The sequence below is a fragment of the Papio anubis genome, chromosome 12 (assembly GCF_008728515.1).
Source record: "Papio anubis isolate 15944 chromosome 12, Panubis1.0, whole genome shotgun sequence".
Classification (NCBI taxonomy): domain Eukaryota; kingdom Metazoa; phylum Chordata; class Mammalia; order Primates; family Cercopithecidae; genus Papio; species Papio anubis.
In genome coordinates this window covers 59,035,348-59,052,777 of record NC_044987.1, presented here as the reverse complement: position 1 = coordinate 59,052,777, position 17,430 = coordinate 59,035,348, and the positions used below count along the sequence as shown (strand labels likewise).

At 52.8% G+C, this 17,430-nt stretch overlaps 1 protein-coding gene across 1 annotated transcript; it reads left to right on the top strand.

Moving 5' to 3' along the window:
- Positions 1-14,142: 14,142 nt before the first annotated feature.
- TPBGL (trophoblast glycoprotein like) lies at positions 14,143-17,056 on the top strand. Its single transcript, XM_021926324.2, has one exon. The coding sequence runs from the start codon at positions 14,412-14,414 to the stop codon at positions 15,564-15,566; it is 1,155 nt and encodes a 384-aa protein (XP_021782016.2). The 5' UTR covers positions 14,143-14,411; the 3' UTR covers positions 15,567-17,056.
- Positions 17,057-17,430: the final 374 nt, after the last annotated feature.

Here is a 17,430-nt window from a genome sequence, read left to right as displayed (position 1 = left end):
TTTTTATGAAGATGGACCTAAGAGTCTTAGGGGCCTTGGCTTTGATCTAAGCTCCATCTCTTACTATGTGACCTGAGCAAATGCTCAGCTTCTCTGGCTTTCAGTTTCTTCCATTATAAAATGAGAACAGGGTGGAAGGTGGGTGAGATTGAAAAATTATCTACTGGGTACAACGTTCACTATTTGGGTAATGGATACACTAGAAGCCCAAACCTCATCATTACACAAAATATCTGTTTAACAAATTTGCACACGTACCTTCTGAATCTATAATTTAAAAAAAATAAAATGAGAACAACATCCTCCTCTTAAGGTTTTTACTATTAACTGAGTTATCTTACGTTAGGATAAAGCACGAAGTATGTGCTCAATAATTCCTTCTCCTCTCCCTCAGCCCAACCTTTGAGCCCTGATGAGGACCTGACATTTACCTCCATGAACATGAACCTATGGTCATCACCTATGGGCCAAGGTAATCCAGATCATTTTGAAACCCAGTTCTGCTGTCTGACATAATCACTCTCCCCCCGAGATTTGATAAGCATGCTTTATTTGGCCTAATCCAAGTGCTTGAAAAAACACATCAGACTGAGCAAGACAGCAGGGAGGACCAAGCCCGGAGCAGGGCACTAGTCTTCCCTCTAAGCTGCCATTGATCCACTTATCTGTTCTCCACCACCTGCTGTCCAGGCAGCCAGGGATTCCCCTAGTGTATCACAATTTGATCCCGACTGTAGCTTGCCATAAAAGTACTTTGGGAGGCTGGGCATGGTGGCTCACGCTGTAATCCCAGCACTTTGGGAGGCCAAGGTGGGCGGATCACCTGAGGTCAGGAGTTCAAGACCAGCCTGGCCAACATAGTAAAATCCCATCTCTACTGAAAATACAAAAATTAGCTGGGCGTGGTGGTGCCTGTAGTCGCAGCTACTTGGGAGGCTGAGCCAGGAGAATCACTTGAACCCAGGAGTCAGAGGTTGCAGTGAGTCGAGATTGCGCCACTGCACTCTAGCCTGGGTGACACAGCGAGACTCTGTCTCAAAAACAAAAAAAAGTCACTTGGCAGATGTTCCAATTGCCTTTTTGAAATCAAGATTCTCAAGACTTCAACAGACCCCTGATCTATTGCAATTTTGGTTCTCCCAAAGTAAGAGAAATGAGAGATTAGCCTGACTTCTTTTAAGTAAACCTAGGCTTGGTCCTGGTGATCACTACGCTTTATTCTTCTTTAAATTTTTTTTTTCCTAGGTAGGATTTGAACTATATTCTTCTTTTTAAAATGATATATACCATTCATTTTCTGCTGTCTTTGTTAATGCTGTTAAACTGGAAGAATTTTCAGTGATCAGTGAAAAGTCTGTTAGAAATTATGAAATTAACACAGGCTTCTTGCCTACTTGGTTGTTGGCTGAAAACAGTTTAAAACACTTAAGTGAAAACTTTTCTCTACCACAGAAAATTTGGTTTCTGAGTGAATGAAGGTTTTCTATAGGAAGATAAATGTTCAGCTTTCTCTTCTGACTCATTATAACTGTGGAATGGTAAAATTCAAGTAATTGCTGTTTTGTAATATTGAGTCAAACATTAACTTTTAAAAAATATAACAATACTGTGTCTTAATAAAAGTTTAACTGTATATTTTTAAGACCTAGAAAATAAGCTTGGCTGATCATGATTTTCAAAGTTTTATAAGATTAATGAAAATACAAAAAGCCAGTACAAGAGGAAGCATAATGAAATCCAGCAGGAATAATTTGTAATTAGAAAACCCCATGCAATTCTTCAGCCAGGGATAATGGTGATCCATCTTAAAAACACATGTGTCCCATGCTGGGCACTGATGAGCCTAATCAGACACACTCCACTGACATTTTTCACAATACCAAGGGGTCCTTAATTGCTGGGGGGTGCAGGCAGGCAAGCTTCTCGCTGCTCCTCTCAGGAGATCATAATGATTAAGAGCAGGCCTGGAGCCAAACAGCCAGGGGAGGCATCCCAGCCCTCCTCCAACTCAACTGTGACTTTAGGCAAGTTACTTACCCTCTCTATGCCTCAGTTTCCTTGTTTTCTTTTTTTTTCTTTTGAAACAGAGTCTTGCTCTGTCACCCAGGCTGGAGCGCAGTGATGCAATCATGGCTCACTGCAGCCTCACCCCCTAGGGCTCAAGCAATCCTCCCACCTCAGCCTCCTGACTAGCTGGGACAGCGGGCGTGTGCCACCATGCCCAATTACCTTTTTTTATTTTTTTGTTGAGACAAGGTCTCCTGAAGTTTCCTGGGCTGGTCTCAAACTCCTGGCCTCAAGTGATCCTCCTGCCTTGGCCTCCCAAAATGTTGGGATTACAGGGGTGAACCACAGTACCTCATCTTTAAAATTATGGCTGGCCGGATGTGGTGGCTCGTGCCTGTAATCCCGGCACTTGGGAGGCTAAGGCAGGAGGATCACCTGAGATCAGGAGTTTGAGACCAGCCTGACCAACATGGCGAAACCCTATCTCTACTAAAAATACAAAAATTAGCCAGGCATGGTGATGCACGCCTGTGATCCCAGCTACTCAGGAGGCTGAGGCAGGAGAATCGCTTGAACCCTGGGAGGCGGAGGTTGCTGTGAGCCAAGATTGCACCACTGCCTGGGTGACAGAGCAAGACTCCATTTAAAAAAAAAAAAATCAGGACTGAGAATCATCACCTTTCAGGGTGATGGTTGTGAGGACTGATTCAGCCACTATGTGAAGTCGGCCTGACCCACAGTGTGTCTCTCCTACTCCCCAGTTGCTACTGGGGTGCTCAGGGACACAGGACGATACACTTCCCTCCCCCCATGCCACTGCCTGTCTTCCTCGTTAGGGACACTCAGCCCTGCCAGAAGGTCCAGCCCATGTGGAAGGGCATCATGCCCACAGTGGCCGTACCCAGAGGCCCTCTTCCCCTCAACACCCCTTGGTCCCCCAACCCTGGGCCACAAGCTGGCTCTGGGCCAGCTGGCCTGCTGGTGATCTGCCTTGGCTCCAGCACGGGTGGCTTGGCTCCAGCAAGAGCTTAAAGGTTCTTCATTGTGTTTTCTGCTTCAGTGTAACTACCTGGGAATTGGAAGAAGAGGGGAGAATAAATACAATGTTCCCCCACTTCTACCTTCCCCGCCTCCCCCCATGGCTGGGTAAAAGGCTGTCTTGGGCCCCAGGAAAGCTCCCCCCAGAGGTCCCCTGCTCGGTGTCCCGTGGGATGGGAGTCACCTGCTACACCTCCACCATTCCACCGTCTCCCTCTTTTTGTGTCCTTTCCTGGCTCAGCCTCTTCTGCCTGTCAGGTTCAACAGCTCTTCTCAGCACTTGCCATGTGCCTGGGCAGAGCACTGGGAGCACAGAGATGATTTGGGCAAGGGCTCTGCCCTCCAAGTGCTCATTGCACAGCACTGAGAATATAGACTGCAGCATATACAGCCTGAACCAGACTCTCTTCAGTAATCTTGGATCAATTACTTAACCTGAGTGTCTACCTCTGTATTCAAAACTTGTAGTCCCAGCTACCTGGGAGGCTGAGGGCCAAGGTACCCACATTTCAGGACCATTGTGAGAATTAAACATAATCCTGTATGCAAAGCTCTCAACTCAGTGCACTGCACACAGTGGGTGCTCAATCGCATCTGCCTGCCTTCCCTCCCTCCCTCTTTCACCTCTTTCCCTCTTTCCTTTTAGCCAGTTGTCTCTTCCAGAGAAGAAGGTCTGAAGATCTGAACAGGGTATATGGGCAGAGGTGGAGCCCTGCCCCTAGCAGGGCTGGGGCAGTGTCAGATGGGCTTGTGTGGGGCCAAGCCCATGCTGGGCAGTCGGGGGTGATGACCAACCGGGGTTCTGCCTGCCAGATGCTTTCTTTCAGAAGTAGACTCAGTCCTCTGACCTCCTTTCCTCTCTCCCAGTGGCTAATTAGTGCTGATTGTGGGCTCCTTTTTAGCCTTTCCTTTTCTGAACTTCCAACTGGCTTCTTTCTCCCTTCCCCAGGGCAGGGATGGGGACACACTGGCAGGGCAAAGCTAAGGCCCCAACCACAGTCAGTCCTTGTGCTAAGGACAGGGTGAGAGCTGCTTATCCTGGCTGAGCTGTGGGGGCTGCTGAGACCCAGAGTTTGGGGTTGCCCCAAGGGAACTTCTTGCCTACACAACTTGCTTTTCACCCATCTGTTCTGAGGTTCGTGTCCTATGTCCAGGAATATGTGGGACAGCCAATAATCAATGCACTGGCCAGCCTTCAAGGTCTTCCTGCCCACTCACAGCCTTCCAGTGAGTGACGAACTCATAGAGATCCCCAGGGATCTCTATTATACCCGTATGGGCTTGGAAGAAGTTATCCCAACGCCACCTGGGACTAAATGCTTTTTCTATCATTCTGAAACGCAGTCAGGGAAATCCAGCAACCTAGAACCAGATCCACTGGGGGAAGCCAGGAATAGAACATCCTGGTAAACAGCCAACATGATGCTGGGAAGGGAGAAGTTCCGGGGTGGCAGAAGCCCCCAGTTCTGGAGGTACAGGCTGGTGGTAATAGATGATCTGTCTGCAGAGTGGAATCTCTCGGGGCTCCATCATGAACTCGGAGCTCCAGTGCTGCAGTGGCAGGAAATTAATTGACAGTCATTCATATGAGTCCCAGGACCAAGGGTTAGCAGCAAGGGGGCTGAGACCCACCATGGGACCCAGACATCTTCAGTCACTAGGAAAGGACTGCAAGTGCCATGAAATGGAGATGCTCCAGCAGGACAGAGAGAAGAACTGCAGCAGCTGAAGCTAGGCAGGGCTGTCACTTCCAAAGAAGCACAGATCAATGGAAATGGGAGGCCTGTCAGAGCAATGTCTTATAGGAGCTCTGAGCAGAAGCAGAAAAGGAAAGAGACTAAGGGGGGAGGGGCAAAGGAGGCATCAGGATGGGTTTCTGGAAAAAGAGTGCCACTACGGAGGTCAGAAAAGCTGGCATCAAAGGTTCGAGAGGTGAACTGGAGGTGGGATCACCAAAGGTTCTGGAGGTGAGCTCCAGGGCCCGCCCTGTGGACAGCTCTACATTCTAGGTGAGTGCTGGGCAGAGGGTGATTCTGGAATTACTCAGTGCCAAGGTGTCCTCCATGTGCCAGCTCCAGCAAGCGGGAGGCTGCCACATGTTCTCATCACGCCTTCTCACCTGGAGCCAGAGCCTGCTGCCTGATGGTCCCTCTGTTAATGGCTTCCAGATGTGTCCTTGGGCCCCTGGAGGGAGACTTCCTGGAGGACACACCCCCTCCTACCCAAGCCTCACCCCTCTGATCACCTTCAGTCACAAAGCCTGGTGCAGGCCATGGTGCACTAGTGCAATATCACATTGCAGATGAGAGCGGCATGGAAGGTCAGACTGCCCGCTTCTGTGATTGGTTACTGACCTCTGAGCCCCTCATCACTGTTATTTCTGGCTCCTAGGTATCTTCAGTGCATAGGACCCAGCTGGTAACATGAAAGTTGTCCATTGGAGTACGATGGCTGAGTGGGCCATGGGCAGTGGCTCATACCTGTAATCCTAGCACTTTGGGAGGCCAGGTGGAAAGACTGCTTGAAACCAGGAGTTCAGGACCAGCCTGGGCAACATGGTGAGACTCTGTCTCTACAAAAAAAAATTAAATATTAGTCAGGCATAGTGACATGTGCCTGTAGTCCCGGCTACTTGGGAGGCTAAAGCAGGAGGATCGCTTGAGCCCAGGAGTTCAGGGCTGCAGTGAGCTATGACTGCACCACTGCACTCAAGTCTTAAAGACAGAGAAAGACTCTGTCTCAAACAAGCAAGCAAACAAACAGACAACAACAACAAAAAGATGGCCAGGTATCCTTATCTCTTTGGGGAGACAGATTGGCCATCCTTGTGAGACTAATGTGTCTGTGCCTGTTGGTTTCTGATTGTCGGCCTGTTTCTTTCTCTATCTCTGTAACTCTCTCTGTTTTTGTAATGACTTGATTCTATTTCAGAAGCTACGTGTCCATGTGTTTCTCTGTGTATTTCACAGCAAAGCTTTCCTTAACTATAACCACAAATTCCATCAGTGCTTATTGTCTAATAAATGGAAGTCCAATATTGCCCTTCCTGCTTCACATCCCTAAGGCGTAAAATTTTCATTCCAGAGTTATTTCTAGACTAGATGGGGGAATCTGATTCATGTTCTGCTGGGGATAACTTGTACCCAAGAAGGAGGGAGGCTTGTAACTGATGAAGTGCAAATAGCAGGGGTGCCAGAAATCACTCCCGCATGGCTTGGAGCAGGCCCCAAGGCTCAGACACTTTGTAGTCACCAGGTCCATCTCCCAGTATTCTCCTGGTCCAGGCTAATGTGTAAGGGAGGGTGTGCTCCTGGATCTGAGTTTTACCAGCCACCAGCTTCATTCATCACCATCCATGCTACCATCACCATTATCACCCCCACTCTCCCACCACCAACACCATCACTATTACCATCACCATTACTAACACTACAACTATTATACCACAATCTCTGTCACCATCAACACCTCTGTTCCGTTACTAATATCAGAGATTTGTAGTTGCTTTTCAATAGCTATTTCTTCTTCCTCTTCAGTAGTAAGGACCATAACTTTTTGCTGGACACATTATCTTACTTAGCCTCTTAAAGCTAGTTAGGTGTGCTTATGTAAGTGAAAGTGTTGAATGAAAGTATAGAGAGTGCCAACGAAGGGAAGGGGGTACCCTTATTTATAGCTTTCCACCATCTGCCATGGAGGAAAGGCTGGTGCTCTAGCAGCCATTTGGACCATGGCAATGAGGACTATCGGGAAGGCAGAGTGGGAGGCTAGAAGGATGTGAGGTCCTCATGACTTTGGAGAGACCATTCAGACTCTGGGCTACTATATCTGGACTTTCTTTCATGAGAGAAAAAGAAACTGAACTTCTATTTCTCTATCATTTAAGAAATTCATTTGGGCATCCTGACACATATAGTTGAAACTAATCCTAATTAATATATATCATCATCACCACATATTATTTTGCATTTAATAGTCCAGGCTAATGATTTATATATGGGGGAGGGGGAAACAATGGAATTTGGGGAATGTGGGAAGTGGCCAGTCTGATGCAGACAGTGACAAGACGGAAAAAGACATTCAGGACCACGGACAGATCCAGGACTGCCGGTCGTGAGGCAACAGGGCAGAAAGTGAGAAGTGGTTGGTGGTGCTTGTTGTTGTCCTCAAGATAAGTTCTGGGCCAGACACCGTGCTAGGAACTGGGATGAATACTAAGACTACTTTCCACAAAGTCCACATTTGGCTCCCAGGACCAGAGCAAACAGATCGATATGGGAAGTCTTCCTAGAGCAGGGATTGAGAAGCCAGCTGAGGGGTGGAACCAGAAGACTGTGTGACAGAATGGGCAGAACGCTAAAGAATAAGGGACATCTGTGGGTGGGGAAAGGGCTTAATGTTGAAAGACGGTGAGTGGTCACGTGATCTGACAGTGAAAGGAGAGGGTACCACTGGGTGGGAGTTAAGGTGTTTTCAGGACTCTTCTGTTCCTTGGATTCTACATCAGTGGTTCGTTTCTGGCCCTGGGGTTCCATGATGCTGTGACTGTCAGGGCATATTGAATCTATGACCAAGATCGTACAATGATGAGGTTCTGCATCAGTTATCTACTGCTGTGTAACAAACCACCCCAAAACTTAGTGGTTTAAAACAACCACCATTTTATTTGTTCACAATTCTGTGAGTCAGAAATTTGGGCTCAGGTCAGCTGAGTAGTTCTGTTGGTCTCATCTGGGGTCACTCAGGTGGCTGGAGGCAGGTGGAAGACCATCAGGGAGCTGGTTGCTCTTCAGCTGGTATGGTTTATTTCTGGTCTCTTCCTCTAAAAGGCATGCTTGTGTTTCTACACATGGCAGTTTCAGGGGAGCAAGAAGAGGTGAATCCCAATGCACAAGTACTTATTAAGACTCTGCTTGCATCACATTTGCTGATGTCTCATTAACCAGAGGCAGAGGAAGTCACACGGCCAACCCAAAGTCAGTGTGGGGAGGGACAACATAAAAGTATGGACTCAGATAGGCAGAATTCATTTTGGACCATCAATACAACAATCTACCACAAGCTCTAAGTGTCTCATTCACCACCACCCATACTACCAACACCATAAGTCTTTGTTCTGATTCAAAGGGACAACAGTTCTATGGCTCTCTGAGTCTGTGGTTCTTAGCAGTCAATGTTTTGATTCCAAGATTCTGTGATTCTAGAAGTAGAAGGCTCAGTACATTTGAGGAAGAGCATGAGGACCCAAGAGGAGGCTAAAGAAGTTGGGCAAACTAAGGTCACCCCTAGAGAACCAGCTGCCTCTCCTATGCTCATCCCTCAGGTCCCAACTTCCTGCCTGGATCAGGGAAGTGGCAAGAACACTGAGTAAGGAATTAGAAAACCTAGATTATAGGCCCTGTTCCATCATTAATCTGGGATGACCCCAAGCACAGCTCTTAACCTTCCAGTGTTCTCATATAGCCAACAGAGATATCAATCCCTGTCTTCTGAATAATGCAGAACAGTGGCAAAGCCAGGAGAACTGGGCCCACTAACTTCCATTATCAGGAGCCTGGGCCTGGACACAGTTGAGGAAGAGGGTTTTGTTCCCACCTCATTAAACTGCATCCACAGCAGCAGAGCCCTTGGGATTTAAGAGAACCAAGACAGGTTATTGCCCTTGGTCTGTCCCAACCTCTACTGGCAAAAACAAGAAATAACGAAAGGGGACCGGGTGCAGTGACTCACGCCTGTAATCCCAGCACTTTGGGAGACCGAGGCGGGCGGATCACCTGAGGTCAGGAGTTTGAGACCAGCCTGACCAACATGGAGAAACCCTGTCTTTACTAAAAATACAAAATTGGCCGGGCGTGGTGGCACATGCCTATAATCCCAGCTACTAGGGAGGCTGAGGCAGGAGAATCGCTTGAACCTGGGAGGCAGAGGTTGCGGTGAGCCGAGATCGTGCCACTGCACTACAGCCTGGGCAACAAGAGTGAATCTCCATCTCAAAAAACAAAAAAAAAGAAAAAGAAATAACGAAAGGGGAGGGGAGGGGAGAGGAGGGAAGGCACCCAACTCTGCTTCTTTCCCTTCCCTGTCTCCCCTACCCACTCCTGTCCCTGACTCAACAGAGTGGAATCCCAGGGGCCAGACCCTAGCTGGCCTTTAGCCTCAGTCAGCTCTGCTCTTTAGCCTTTCCTTGAAGAGGAGTGCAGAAACAGAAGCTTCATTAGGGAAGGAGACCTAGGCCAGCACAGCAAATCATAACATTACACAGCCAAGGGGACCAATGACAACCCAATGGCAGAACCACCTTGCAGCACAGATGAGGAAACACAAGCCCAGGGAGGCACAGGGACCCACCTGCCCATAGCCACACAGCCAGCCAACAGCAAAGACCAAAAGTCAAGTGGGATCTCTCCTTTTCTAAATGTCCATTTCCCATTCTAAACTGGGATAACAAACCCAGCCTGGGCACCACTTAGAAACTGTAAAGCAAGGTACAGATGTAGTAAGGAGTCATCTTTTCCAATGGTCTGGGAGTTGGGGGTTGGGGGGAAGACTGAGGTGGGAGCAAGAACATTTAGGACTTTTGGAGGACGCATCCAGCTTATTTATTCCAGCCTTTCCCCAGAGGCCCAGGCCACTGAATGGAGGAGGAGGGTATTAAATAGCAGAGAGTTATTTAAAAGCCAGTTGCCTGCCCCTCAGAAGCAGCACGGGCCTCTGCTGACTCAATGGAGAAAATGAATCTTGGGCCTATGGATTTTCCTGTGTTTCGCAGCAGCGGGGAGGGGAGGGGGAGTGAGAAATGGGAATGGCAAGGTCCACAGTGAAGTTTCCTATCCCTGATGGCAAGGAAGTCAAACAAGAAGAGAGAAGCTGGGGCCTCCCCCACTACTACCTCATGGCTGAGTTCATCACATCAGGCTGCCTGCTGCTCCTCCATTTGCCTTGGAGGAGGGGGAAACAGAGGGACAGCGAGGCAACAGGAGGGTTGCTGGGACAGAGGACAAAGGGAGCCTGGATCTCAGGACGCTACAGCATCCACCCCAGAAGGACCCCAGGCCACCCCTACCACTTTCTAGTCAGGCAACCAAGGCCTTAATTGGGGTGGTGCCAAGTTCAAGGTCACATATTGAGAAGGTGGGGGCACCAGTTTGGGCCAATCCCAGTATGACCTTCCCCTCCCTGACCCCCATCCCTAAAAAGCCAAGGGGCACAAGACCACTAGGTCCCCCAAGACCATCCCATCCACACACACTTTTTTGCAACAGGGAAACTGAGGTATGTCCAAGGACTTCAGTAATATTGACACACCTCTGATGACAAAATGGAGCTGGAGAAGGGGCTACTTGCTGGGTGATCTCAGGGACGTCATCACACTCTGTGCTCCCTACCAAGGCTTAGTGGAGCTCACCAAGAGCAGGGTCTGCGCCAGCAGAAAAGGCCCAGTGAAGGCACTAGAGGCTCAGGTAGAGACAACATCTTGGAATACTCACAGAGGGGCTCTGGGACCTAGTGGAGTAATAAATTCAAGCATGGAGATCCAGCGTGGCTGACATGGGGGATATTCATCTGGGCACAGGGCAGATGATCACTCTCCACGGGTGGCAAGGGGTACCTTGCTTCTTCCGAGTCCTAAGGAAACCCTGAGGGTGGGAGCTTTTTGCCCACAGGCTCCCCTGGGATCTGACCCAGCCACACTCCCAGGAGAGAGGGATCCTAGGATGAGGGGGGCTGCGGCAAAGGAGATGGGCAAGAAACCTGAGCTTCTATCGGGCTCAGGTCCCAGTCAGCTGTGCAACCTTAGGGAAAGCACTTAACATTTCTGAGCGGCTATCCGGCTATCTCCTGGTATGAAGTGTAGATGACTGATCCTCACCAAGCTTGCCTCATAGGGATGGGAGATTCAAGTCACAGACTTTTAAATCATTATTTCATCCAGCAAATGTTCCCTGATGCCTTCTCTGTACTGATTCCTAAGAAATTAGACCAGTCCTGAGCCCCAGCTGCTGACAGTCAAGAAGATCAGGGGAGTCTTAACCCTCTGATTGATAAATGAAGTTCAAAGGATGGAGAGCGAAGACATGAGGGCTCCCTGAAGGGGGCAAAACTCACAAGTCCTGAGGGACAGCAGACTGGACTGGAGAAACAGAATCAAGAGAGCACCCCAGCTGGAAGAAACAGTCCAAGAGAAGAGACTTCCACCAGATGCATCAGAGAATAAACACACAGCCTCAGACTCAAGTGGACACACATTTATTGAACACTTAATGCATACTGAACACTGGCAAATCTAAGATGGAGAGCGCTGTTCCTCCAAAGAACAGAGATCCCTCAGCCCCAGTGGCTCGCAGATTTGACTCCTTGGGGAACTTGGACAGAGAGAAATTGGTTCCAGGAGAATTTAGAAGGGAAACACCTATACAAAGTGGGAAGAGAGGAGAGAAGGCTGAGTAGAGGCCATACAGAGAGACAAGCAGAAACTCATTTTATTAACATCTACCACAAATTTGCTATGTTGGAGAAGGAAAGAACATGGAACAGGGAAAAATGACAAGGGAGCTTATTAGTCCCAGAGAGGGGCAATGCCTTATCCAGGGTCTGACAGCATGGGTGCTAGGCCCCCAGACCCAGGTGAAATGTTTTTTCTTGTTTTGAGGCACTTTCAATTCACTTTATCATAACAGCCCTGAGAGAAACAGGAAGAACAGGAATTCAAAGCCTATCCACCTTACAGAAGAGGAAGGTGACAGCCCAAGATTGACACAAGCCTGAGGTCACACCAGACCAACCACGGCATCCATTCCCAGCCTCAGCTTCCTGGGGTCAGGATAAGACTTCCTTGTGGTGCAGGACCCTCTCAGATGCACCCCACCATCTTGGACAGAGTCCTGGGCAAGGACCCTGGGGCCAGGTTTCTAGGCTAAACCCTGAAACTTTGACAGGGGCCTTGGGGCCCCTTTGGCCTATTTCCCCATTTGTGCAATACAGAGGACATTTGCCTTATTCTCTGGCACCTGATGATTCTAAATTCTCCCCACGCCTCATTTCCCCAAATGAGGTGTCAAGCACCCCCCCAATCAAGGGTGCCTGTGGCCATGCAACTCCTTTCCTGGGGAGCAGAAGAGGGGGTGGGCATCAGCCAATCTGAGGCCAGCCACCACGGGGCCTGGGGAAGGAGTTCCAGCCTTGGCAGTGGTCTGTGATTTCTCCGGGCCTGGAAGCAGACAAGGAAACAGATTGTTCTGTTCATTCAGTCTGTCATCTGCACTACACACTCTTCTGTGATGATAGTCCCTATACTGGAAACACAAAAGTGAAGATGACCCAGTGCCTCCTACCAGGGGAGATGTCAGAACTGGGCATGTTGCTGTGTGGGCCGGGGTTTAGGAGAGTGCTACAGCTGGGGGCCCAGCCCCAATGGCATCTACTTGAGTACGTGTGCCCATGTGAGAAAAGACACCACCAGCCTGTTACCTCCACAGACCAAGGGCATGGTGCAAGGCAGGAGGAGTAGGGTCTGACTGTGCTAGCCAATCTCTGGGTCCCTATGTTTGGCATGGCTTATGCATGGGCCTGTAAGCTTGCCCTCTGAGAATGTACCCAGGAACTTGCATGGGCTCAGAAGTGTGCATATTCAAATATGTATGTCTTTATCAATTTATGGACACATGCCAGGACGCACTCAAACCTACAATCCTATGCGCACATATGAATGAGTCTGCATGGACTTGCATGAAGCACATCTGAGCTCTCATACCTGGGAGAGTTATGACAGGGGTAGGGAAAAGAGAGGGTTGGGAGGAGGGGAGAGCTGGGGGACCCCCACCATCACCAGCCCTGCCCCTTAATGTTGGTCTGTGCCCAAGACCCAGGCCACTGCAGGGTCTGCCTCTTCTCCTTAAGTGGTATTGATCCTTTTGTCGATCTGTTAAATATAACCTCAGGAAAGGAGTCAACATAATCGTCCCCAATTCAGGAGAAAGAGACTGATTCTTGGGAGGAGGGGGGAGCCTCTATCCCAAGCAGCTCTGCTGATACCCGAATGGCCTGCGGATCAAGTGTCAGCCTCTCCAGCCTGAATAATTCATGCCAAGAGCAGGAATGCTTCCTTCTCAGGAGCCTGTCTCTTTAAATCAGGTTTGGAGCTTCCCAGTTCTGGGGGAAAAAAAAAAATCCAGAACAAAACAAATCTGTAAACAGCTCAGCCCCCACCTCAGCCCTGGCCCCTTCTGAGACCCCCCACTCCATGCTGCAAAATCTGCTCCTGTTCTCCCAACCTCTGGTGCCCCAAACCCCACTCACAGGCGGAGAAGCCTGGAGGGACTGGTTGATGGTGTCCAACGGAATCCCAGGAGTCTAAGACGTTTGGGGGCAGGGAATGAGAGCAAAGAGCAGAATCACTACACCCCCGTGTCTCTGTGCCTAGAGCAGTGCTTGGCAGAGGAGTCCAGCCTGGTGGAGGAAACCAGATGAGGGAACTCCTGGCACAGACAGAGCAGCCAGAGTTGGTGGGTGGGAGGGGAGCGGGTGCCACAGACTTCTCCTGATGATGGAATGGGATGGGATGGTATGGAGAAAAAGCTGGTCCCACAGGACCTACAGGGGTGGTGACACAGCCGGGTCTAATGGAACTAGGGTCGCAGAGGAGAAAGCAGAGACCGGGGATTTTCCAGTCTCTCTACCTTAGGAAGAGGCTGGAAAATAAGTAACTTTCTCAGCCCACCCCTCATCCCTTCCTTCTGTAGTAGGAGCAGCTCTAAAGTCCTCCCCAACCCCCGAATTCTTCCTGGTGGTGACCCACCTGCCCGCTCTCCGAAGGCGGGCCCCGCCCCACACGTGCTGGAGAGGGAGGAGGAAGGACCCAGCTTAAACGTGGGGGGTGGAGGAGGGGGAAACCAAGTCGGAGTCTCCAGGAGGCAAACTTCTCGGCAGCCCGGGGGGACGGGGGCCGAGAGGGTAAAGAGAAAGGGCAGCAGCCGACAGCCCTGATTCTCGGGAGCCTCCCACCCCGCCTCCCACGGCGAAGAGGGAGCGGAGACTCCGCTGGGGGCGGAGGAGGAGGCCGGGAGGCGGGGAGGGGGGAAGCAAACCCTGCCCACTCGGCTCCGAGCCCGGAGCGGCCGCGGAAGTCGGAGGCCGGCTCGCAGGGCGAGGGCACCGGGGGCGGGGGGCTCCGCTCCCCGTCTGACCCCTCTCGCCCCTGGCCAGTCAGCCAATAACTACGGCTCCTCGGACTTTCGAGACAACGAACGGACCGACCGGGACTGCCAGCCGCTCCGGGTCAAGGACTCGCCCCACCCGTGCCCCCACCAGGCGCTCCCAACTCACTGGTGAGCGCGGCGGCCCGGGCGCTGGATGCGGGGGCGGCCGCGATGGCCCCGCGTGCTGGACAGCCGGGGCTCCAGGGGCTACTGCTCGTGGCGGCGGCGCTGAGCCAGCCCGCGGCACCCTGCCCCTTCCAGTGCTACTGCTTCGGCGGCCCCAAGCTGCTGCTACGCTGCGCGTCGGGCGCCGAGCTCCGCCAGCCTCCGCGGGACGTGCCGCCCGACGCGCGCAACCTCACCATCGTGGGCGCCAACCTGACGGTGCTGCGCGCGGCCGCCTTCGCCGGCGGGGATGCGGACGGGGACGGCGACCAGGCGGCGGGCGTGCGCCTGCCGCTCCTGAGCGCGCTGCGCCTCACGCACAACCACATTGAGGTGGTGGAGGACGGCGCCTTCGACGGGTTGCCCAGCCTGGCGGCGCTCGACCTCAGCCACAACCCGCTGCGCGCCTTGGGCGGTGGCGCCTTCCGCGGGCTGCCCGCGCTGCGCTCGCTGCAGCTCAACCACGCGCTGGTACGGGGCGGCCCCGCGCTGCTGGCCGCGCTGGACGCTGCGCTGGCCCCGCTGGCCGAGCTTCGCCTGCTGGGCCTGGCGGGCAACGCGCTGAGCCGTCTGCCGCCAGCCGCGCTGCGCCTGGCGCGCCTGGAGCAGCTGGACGTGAGCCTCAACGGGTTGGCCGGCCTGGGCCCCGACGAGCTGCGCGCGCTGGAGCGCGATGGCGGCCTCCCCGGGCCGCGCCTGCTGCTCGCCGACAACCCCCTGCGCTGCGGCTGCGCCGCGCGCCCCCTACTGGCCTGGCTGCGCAACGCCACGGAGCGCGTGCCCGACGCGCGACGCCTGCGCTGCGCCGCCCCGCGGGCGCTGCTGGACCGGCCGCTGCTGGACCTGGACGGGGCTCGGCTGCGCTGCGCGGAGAGCGGCGCCGACGCTCGCGGAGAGGAGGCGGAGGCCGCCGGCCCGGAGCTGGAAGCCTCCTACGTGTTTTTCGGGCTGGTGCTGGCGCTCATCGGCCTCATCTTCCTCATGGTGCTCTACCTAAACCGCCGCGGCATCCAGCGCTGGATGCGCAACCTCCGCGAGGCGTGCCGGGACCAGATGGAGGGCTACCACTACCGCTACGAGCAGGACGCCGACCCGCGCCGCGCGCCCGCGCCCGCCGCGCCCGCGGGCTCCCGCGCCACCTCCCCGGGCTCGGGGCTCTGAGCTGCCCCTGCCTGGCCCGAAACCGTGGAGATGAGACGCCCGCGAGCCCCGAGCTCTGAGACCTTCCCCCGACTCGGAGGCACTAAGCCGTACCCTCTCGTTCCCGCCTCCGAGAGCTCCTACCGTCAAAGACCCAGAGATAGCCGGTCCGAATACAGAAACCCCGCCCGCCCACCCTAGTTTCCGAAACCTCCCTCCTGAACCACTAAAAGTCCGTTCCCCACCTCAGGGCTCACACAGAGACTCTGTTCTTAAAGGCCAAAGCTCTGAGACTTGCCCCCAACACCCTGTGCTTGGAGCTCCTACACCCGAGACTGCCTTGACCTCCCTCGCCAGCTCGGAGCCCGCAGTACCCTCCGGGGCTCGTGGGCCCTCCCATTCCATTCTGGACTCGAAGCACAGCACCCCCATCAGAATGGTTTTGTGGATTCTGAGCCCTTTGTCCCATCCCAGAGCTCAGAGCCCTCCATCCTGCATGGAGGCCCAACCCTGGGGCTCTGAGGATTGGGCACCCTCCCCTCATCCAAGAATATATTTCATACCCCTGCCCCGCCGTCACCCACCCCCGCCTCTGGCTCAGGCCCTTCTCTTCCTCGGCTCAGGCGTGGGGCTCAGCTCCTAGTATGTCCCTCCCATCCCAGGGGCAAGCACATTCCCATCTAGCCTTAGTGTGGAGCCGACTCTCAGCCTTGCCCACCAGGGCGCTGACCTCCCGATACTCAGTGCTGGTCCCCAGTCTCAGACAGCTCTTCACCCCGATCTAACTTTCATCCCCCTGCCCAAGCCTTAGGCTCTTGACCTCCCCCCCCCCCCCCATACCCAGTGCTGGCACTCAGCAGCCACCCCTGCCATTCACTAGTCAAGGTCCAGTGAGGAATCGGTCCCTGGGATGTCCTCATCCCCTTTTCCTCCCAGGACGAGCTCTTCAGTCCTGCCAGATAGGTGCAGGTGCCATGCACCCCTGGTGCATCCTGGCAGATCCTTGTGGGGAAGGAGAGAGCCTTCAGTGTGTGAAAGGGATAGTGGGGCATCGTGGCTTCAGAGAGGGGCAGGAAGTGGGCTCTGAAGGGCTGGAAGCTGCTGCCCTTCGATTTCTCCATGCTCTCTCCCATGCCTGTGGCTCTTCGCCCTTGGGGATTCCTTGCCACCACCACTACCACCACCACCTCACCCCGTATATCTTCTGGAAGAGAAGTGGGTCTTGCCTCCTGCCTCAGGCACGAGCCCTCCTGGTTCAGGGTCAGAACCTCAGCACCTTGCCTTCTCCATGATCCCAAAGCACAATTGGTGAGAGGGGGAGAGGATGCCCTCTCCCTGACTCGCCACCCTCTAGAGCAGGCAGAATGGCTGGCCTGTGCTGCGTCTGCACACAGGAAGTCACCTTCCTTTAATATATTGGCTTGAGGCCTGCCTTCCCTCCCCATACCCAGAAAATGTGGATCTCCCTTGAGCAGTTTTCTATAAAGTCTGCAATAATCTCAGATACTCTACTCTTGTTAGTGGTGCCACATCATTCCTGCTGACCTTGGGGTGCTGATGGGGGTGGGAGGGGACACTCTTTGGACCTGTCTTTGGTGGGGCAGTGACCGTTGATGCGTTCTCCCAGACTGTGGGAGAAGAAATGGGCTCTGATTGCACATAGCAGGATTAAGGTTAGATACATGGAGGGACTTCCCATTGGGATGACATTGTTCCCCAAGCCAGCCTGCTTTCTATCACCGGAGGAGGGGTTATGCACAGCCAAAGTGGGATTCAACACTTCCTCTACATCCTCTTTCTTCCCGTTCCTCATCTTCAGGGTGGGGATGGAGTTAGACTAACAAACATTAGCCTCAGCCAAGGCCATCCAGGAGTAAATCCAGCT

Excerpts from the sequence above, each read along its gene's own strand:
- TPBGL (XM_021926324.2), top strand. The coding sequence starts at position 14,412 with ATGGCCCCGCGTGCTGGACAGCCGGGGCTCCAGGGGCTACTGCTCGTG.